The 7,395-nt window shown below is 41.3% G+C and overlaps 1 protein-coding gene across 1 annotated transcript in view; it reads left to right on the top strand.

Annotated features, from left to right (window-relative positions):
- The first annotated feature begins 451 nt into the window (after nucleotides 1-451).
- Nucleotides 452-7,395, top strand: part of ALG9 (ALG9, alpha-1,2-mannosyltransferase) — a 129,924-nt gene continuing 122,980 nt past the window's right edge. The window contains exons 1-3 of the mRNA XM_012659138.1: nucleotides 452-734; nucleotides 1,752-1,890; nucleotides 3,078-3,212. Of these exons, the coding sequence (XP_012514592.1) occupies nucleotides 595-734; nucleotides 1,752-1,890; nucleotides 3,078-3,212 (414 nt within the window). The 5' untranslated portion in view covers nucleotides 452-594. The remainder of the gene's footprint in view (nucleotides 735-1,751; nucleotides 1,891-3,077; nucleotides 3,213-7,395) is intronic.

Here is a 7,395-nt window from a genome sequence, read left to right as displayed (position 1 = left end):
ATAAAATGCCTAACACAGTGCTGTAGTAGCAATGACAGTGACAGATGTCTGGTTCGATTTGTTGCACAGAATTTCGTCAGTCTACTCTGCCATTACCAGTTTGTTTCTCCGATGCACTCTTTAGTGAACAGGCTGTCTCTGTCACTCTCACTGAAGTACATAGAAGGCAAGGTGTTGAAGTGACATTTTAAGGATTTCCCCTTTGGTAGGCAGCTGTGCTATGATCTTTAACTGAATACTTCTTCACGTCTCACTTTGTAGATTTGTTTAATAACTTTCTATTTGTGCTTTCATTTAAATAGGGGATCAAAAGAACGATTTTTGTAAGGGAGTGGAGAATGCTGAAAAGTGAGGAAGAGTTAAGAGGAATGTCCAGAGTTGGAAATGGAAGGGATAGCCATGATGGGAAAAGTCTCAAGTCTCAGGTCCTGTATCTTTGCTACTACGGGATTTACCCAAATTAGCCCAACAACGTAATTTAGTCCTTTCTGCGCATGTCAAGGTCTTTTGTCCCTCGGCGGACACCGTTTGCCAGCCAAAGCTATGTCTCCGCGTTTGCCGACTTCTTAGGGTGCCTTTTTTTCCAAGCTTGCCATGGCGAGCCGAGGGGCTCGGCAGCGCCTGAAGAGCAGCGGGGGCAGCGCCGGCAGCGGTGGGGACACGGCCCCGGCCGCGGACAAGCTGCGGGAGCTGCTGGGCAGCCGGGAGGCGGGCGGCGCGGAACACCGGAGCGAGTACGTGTGCGAGCGCGGCGGGGGCGTGGCCGGCCCGCGCGGCTCGGGCTGCCCCCGGGAGGGTCTCTTCAGCGCCGCGCGGGGCTTTCTGTGGCCAGGCCTCCGGGTGTGAGGCCCTGGCTCCCTCTTCAGCTAGGTCCTTCTCTTCCTGGGCAGGCTAATGTTCGGTCTTCGCCCCGCTTTGGGTCCCTCCACCTCGGGACCCTTCTCTCTTGTAGAGATACCTTGGAGTGCAGATCTGTGATGCTTCTGGCCCAGTCCCAGAGTGAGCTGGCTTGGTGGTGGTAGACTGGGCAGAGCCTCTGTGGGAGATACTGGCAGGAGCAAAGAGTAAACCTTTTGCAACTGTTTCTCACAGCTTCTGGTATTCCCCCACAAGTGCCGACCCTTTACTTTATGTGGGCCACCCAACCTCCAGCACCTGCAACCACAACCACTTCTTCCCAAGCCTGGGAGACTGCATGTTAGAACTGCATTAAAGGAGCTGTCAGCATATGGAATTAGAGGAGGTTATGTACCTGCACAGGTTAGGCCTCTACTCATTTGAACATAGGGGAAATGAATAAGGCCATGGAAAGTGATGACCTTGTTAAGAGAAGAAAGGAAAGGAGAGTGAGAGCTTTGTGGCCTTCAAGTGAGTGATTAGTCGGCTTGGGATAAATGGAGTGTCCTAGATGCAACAAGCTGAAGTGTATGAGTTAACTTACTCCTTAGAAGCAGGAAGTGGACAGAGTGAGTGATTAAAGTCGTAATTCTGTGGGAAGTTTGCTTGAGCCCTGGAGATGGTGTCCATACTTTGCAACATAGGCAGACCACGCCTCCCCCTCCTTTGGAGAATTGCTTGTAAGTGTTAATTGTTTCTTTATTCATTTTACTGAAAAAGAATAACTAATAGTTCACCTATTTAGTTGAATACCTTAAGTGCTTTGATGTCCCTTGCCCTTCTTGCCCTTTCTGTCTAGTTTTAGTCCTTCTGGTTAGCGGGTCCTTAGTGACACATACTTTTTTTGCGAACAGGTTATCTGGGAACAAAGCAGGACAAGTCTGGGCACCTGAAGGATCTACTGCTTTCAAGTGCCTGCTTTCAGCAAGATTATGTGCTGCTCTCCTGAGCAACATCTCTGACTGTGATGAAACATTCAACTACTGGGAACCAGTGGGTGATTTCTTCAGTTTTCTTTTTTTGTTCTTGATTTTGCTGCTTGGTACTAATTACCAATCAAGAGACAAATAATATACAAGTGTGACTATTACTAAAATAACTGTATTTTTACCTTTGTATTCTAAGCTTATGATTTGTCTACTGTTGAAGGCTGCAGAGAATTTAGCTGGTTTACTCAAAGGTGTAGTTTGTAATTTTCTTTTAAATTTTTGAAAATCAAAATAATACTTGGAGATAGTTTTCAAAGTTAACAACTACTGCACAAACTTAAAGGAAAAACAATAGCTCTCTTTCCACTTCTCATGCCCAAATCCCACTCCCTAGAGATAACCACTGTTTTTGAACCTTTTTTCAGCTTTTTAAGTTATTCTGATGCCAAAATAAAGTGTTACTAAGTAATATGCTTATACTGCTATTTATTGATTTATACATTATCTGTTGATTTCTTTTTTTGTTGTTGTTTAGTTTTTGTTTTTTGAGACAGGGTCTTGCTCTGTCACCTGGGCTAGAGGGCAGTGGCATAATTACAGTTCACTGCAACCCCCAATTCCTGGCTCAAGTGATCCTCCTGCCTCAGCCTTCCCAGTAGCTGGGACTGTAGGTACACGCCACCATGCCTGGCTCATTTTTCTATGTTTTACAGAGACAGGGTCTCACCTGTGCTCAGGCTGGTCTCGAACTCCTGGCCTCAAGGACCCCTCCCACTTCAGCCTCCTAAAGTGCTAGGATTAGAGGCATGAACCACTGTGCCCAGCCTGTTGACTATTATTATTATTATAGAAAATTCAGAGAGAAAATTTTCTGATCACATTTTGCATCAAAAAAATAGAGAAAGAATGCTTAGTGTAGGTAGTTTAAGGAGAATATAAGATTTAGAGTTTTCCTGTTTTGACTAAAGACTATTTTAACAAAAATAAGCAGAGTGTAAAATTCAAGCCTTCAGTGTGGACTAAACAACAATCTTTGCACAATTTATAATGTATGAATATTTTTAATATTAATATTTAATGTTGGGTCATTTTGATTTTTTTAAGCCATTTATTACAAATCTTGCTGAGAATGTCAGCATTTTTGTGTACCTTTGTCTCTTTAATATTTCTACTCAGAAACTTCACTTGCATCCTCTTAACAGGGATTTTTGGCCAATGTGACCCTGAATTCATCTGTTTTTGTACTTTTAGACACATTACCTCATCTATGGGGAGGGCTTTCAGACTTGGGAATATTCCCCGGCATATGCCATTCGCTCCTATGCTTACCTGTTGCTTCATGCCTGGCCAGCTGCATTTCATGCAAGAATTCTACAAACTAATAAGGTAAGGGCAGGCCAATCTGGAAACAGTCACAAATGATCAAGAGGTGAGTCTCTGGAATAGTTTTGAGAAAAGGACAAAATAGATTGCTAGTTAAGAAGGAACTTTTTAAAAAGAAGCATCATTTATTCATCATTCAACAAATATTAGTGGAGCAACTTTTATTTGGTAGACACTGTGTTAAGTCTGTGGTTGTAACAGTGACCAAATACCTGACTTTTTGGAACTTACAGTTTAGTGGTGAAGATGAACATTGAACAGTAATTCTAAATGCACTGGGTCTTATGGAGGAAAAATAAAATTTGCAATGGAATAGCATATTAGGAGGGGCTAATTTAAGCAGAGTGCTGAGGAATAAGTAGGTGTTAACTGGGACCTAACCTGATTAGTTTTCAGAAACTTGACTATGGTGTGTCTTGGCATGGATTTCTTTGGGTTTATCCTGTTGGGAGTTTACTCAGCTTCTTGAATCTTTAGGCTTATATCTTTTGCCAAATTTGGGAAGTTTTTAGCTGTTTTTTTTTAATTTTTATTTTTTTGAGCACTTTTTTAACTCTGTCCTGTTTCTCCTCTTTTTTTGGAACTTCGATGACATGAATGTCAGGTCTTTTATTATTAGTCCCAGAGGTCCCTGAGGCTCTCTTCTTCCCCCGCCCCCCCCCAACCCCGAAGTCTGTTTTCTCTCTGTTGTTTACATGGAGTAATTTCTATTCTTCTGTCTTCCAGGTCACTGATTTTTTTTTTCCTCTGTCTCCTTCATTTCCTCTGTCCATCTTTCCATTTGATTTTGTTTAGTATCTTCTATTTCTTTACTGAGACTTTCTGCTTTTTCATTTGTTTCAAGCATGTTCTTAATTGCTCATTGAAATACTTTTACAATGGCTGCTTTAAAATTCAGATAATTCTAACATCTCTGTCATCTTGGTGTTGGAATCTATTGATTGACTTTTTTCATTCAGTTTGAGATCTTCCTGGTTCTTGGTATAACAAATAATTTTCAGTCCAAAGCTGGAAATTTTAGGTATTGCATTATGAGACTCTGGATTATTCATGGGCTCAGCATGCTTTCTTTGCACTACTATGCTCCTCACTCAGATCTTGTTTAAGCCTTCTGTTTTAGCCGCCTTCTCTCTCTATTTATTTATTTTTTTTACTATTTTAACTTTGCTCTCTCACATTCCTGCTGAATAGTCAGCTTCTTTTGATACTACTCCAGCAGGGGAAAGAAGGTTGATAGGGTGAGGTCTCTACGTTGTTACTGCCAAGTAGGGGTAGAACTCCAGGTTCCCTACTGGGCCTCCATCGACACCTGAGGAAGGGGGTCCTCTTTGTTATTGCTGAGCAGGGGGAGGAGGTCTAGCTCCCTACTAGACCTCCACTGATACCACCCCAGCAGGTAGAGTAGAGGGGTACTTTGCTGCTGACAGGTTGGGGGTTGGGGTGGAAGTCCAGGCTCCCTAAGTGGTGGCCACTGATACCGTGGTAGGGGAACAACTCATTACTACCACCGGGGATAAAAGTCCTGGCTTTCTGCTAGACCTTCGATACATTGGGAGTGGGGCCACAGTTTTTTCCTGGGGTGTTTGGCCAGAGTAGAGTGGCTACTATCTAAAAGGTTTATTTATTTATTTATTTATTTGATTTTTTAAATCATGCTAGGCTACCCCTTTCTTGGTCCTTTGGCCAGAGAGAAAAGGCCTTGGTTGGGGCCTTTTTGTCCATACCCATTGGCATTTCTGGTTGCCAGCTTCTTTAGCTTCATGTCTGGAATATACAAGGCAAAAAGAAAACCCATGTAATTTACCACTGTGTTGTTCTTGTTCTTCATGTCTCAAAGTCTGTAGCCAGTCTGCCTTATTCTCTCCACCTTTCAGAGTCTTCTTAGGTCTGTTTTAATTATTGTGTCCAGAATTTTTTGTTTACTTAGGAAAAATAGGGGAAAAGTCCATTTTCATTGAAACAGAAGTCCCTGAGTAAGAGAAATGAAGGATAAGTAGGAGTAGTCTACCTAAGGGAAGAATGGAGATGAGGGAGGAAGTTGGGAACAATAATCTTCTAGACTGATGACCTTGAGGCTGGCAAGAAGGCCAGCAGGGCCTTCCTGTATGAATAGGTTTGACACTTGAGAGTGGGAGTGGTGGAGTGAATTAGATGAGGCTGAGAGGTAGGAAGAGTCCAGAATTATGTAAGACCTAGTAGGATCTATTAGGGAATTAGACTTTCTTGTTCTTTTTCCCTAGCTACATTAAGTGAAGCCACAAGAAGGTTTTAGACAGAAAAGAGATGTGATTGCATTTGCATTTTAGAATGATCAGAAAGGTAGTACTTTTCTGAACATTGTCACTCCCTTTCCTACCTTGTGTCTTGTTTCTAGTTTTTTGAACTTGTCAGAGGAAAGATAATATAGGATAAAGGACTCAATAGAGAACTAACAACATACAATGCGCGGGGTTTTTATTTCACTTGGATATCTACTATCACTTCAAATTTGACATGTTCAACGCAGAATTCTTCCTCTAATACCACTAAACCTCTTACATCACTGATGTGAACAGTGAGTTAAAACAGAAAGGAAGATTTCCCTTCTCCTCTTGTTCTTACTTCCAATCTCCTTTTCTGCTTTAGTTCTGCCAGTGTGAGCCAACAGGGAGCCACTTTGCAAAGAGGAATTGTAGCGTACAGAGCCCCAGGATCATAATCCTGAAAAGGGTGGTTGTTGCTGAGAGTGGTAATAATTCGCACCATTAGTGATGGCTGCCTTTCCAACTTATTGCTACCCTAAATGAGAGCGCCTTTGTATTGTCTCCTTATAGATCTGTGTGTGACTTTCTCTGAAGTGTACACTTAGGAATGGAATGCCACGCATAGACCTATAGGCTTTCTTAATTTCACTGAGTTCTGCCAGATTGCTCTCCAATGGTTGATGTTCCCTGCAGTGATACTCCAGGTTCTATCTTCCTCACATCTCCCTAGTACTTGATAGTTTTGACTTTCTCATTTATGTGATATGTGTCTCATTTTAATTGCATTTCTGTGATTACTAGTGATGTGGAGCATTTCTTGCTATATTTATTAGTCATTCAGATTTCCCTTTCTGTGAATTATGTATTCACATCCTTTGCTGATTTTCCTATTGGGTTTTCTATTTTTTTCTCCTGATTTGTAAAAGTTCTCAATAGTAACCCCTTGTAGGCTTTAGATATTGCAAATCTTTTCTCTTAGACTATCATCTCTCTATTAACTTTGTCTGTGGTCCTTTGTTGAACAGAAATCTTTAATTTTGATATAGTCAAAGCAACCAATTTTTCTCTTATGATTGGTGGGTTTCGGATCTTTGTAAAAGAATCCTCCTTCACCATAGGTCATAGAGATATTAGCTGTTTTTTTTTTTGAAGACAAGGTCTTGTTCTGTTGACTGGGCTGGCTAGAGTGGCGTCATCATTGCTCACTGCAACTTTAAACTCCTGGGCTCAAGTGATCCTCCTGCCTCACTCAGCCTCCCGAGTAGCTGGGACTACAGGCATATGCCACCATGACCAGCTAATTTTTTTTTTTTTTGAATAGAGACAGACTCTCGCTGTGTTGCTCAGACTGATTTCAAACACCCAGCCTCAAGGGATCCTCCTGTCTCAGCCTCCCAAAGTGCTAGGATTGTAGGTGTGAGCCACTGGGTCTAGCCCAATTAGCTTTTAATTTTACCTTTCACATGTAAGGCTTTAATCATTTGAAGTTTGTTTTTATAAATTGTGGGAAGATCCAGCTTTATTTTTTGCTATATGGTGAATTGATTTTCTAGTACTATCTGCCAAATAATCCATCTTTTTCCTTCTGATCTCTCATGCCACCTCAATCATACACCTGATTCCCATATGCATGTGGGTCTGTTTCTGTCTTTATTCTTTATCAGTTTGTCAGTTAGTACTGTATAGCTTTTATTATTATGGCTTTGTAATGTATGCTAGTATCTGGTGAATGAATTTCTCACTTTGCCCTTTTTAAAATTTATGTTTTAAAAATCATTTTAGAATCAGTTTGCCCCTCACCTAAATTCTGCTGGGTTGTAGTGATTCTTCAGTATACTGTTTACTGTATTTACATATTAAATATGATAATTAATACTTTTACAGTGTTAAATCATTCTTCCTAAAGTGATAGATTTATCCATCTAGACAGGTTTTCTGTTTCT

This window comes from Propithecus coquereli, unplaced genomic scaffold, assembly GCF_000956105.1.
Source record: "Propithecus coquereli isolate 6110/MARCELLA unplaced genomic scaffold, Pcoq_1.0 Scaffold6, whole genome shotgun sequence".
NCBI lineage: Eukaryota > Metazoa > Chordata > Mammalia > Primates > Indriidae > Propithecus > Propithecus coquereli.
This window is presented reverse-complemented; position numbering and strand designations above follow the sequence as displayed.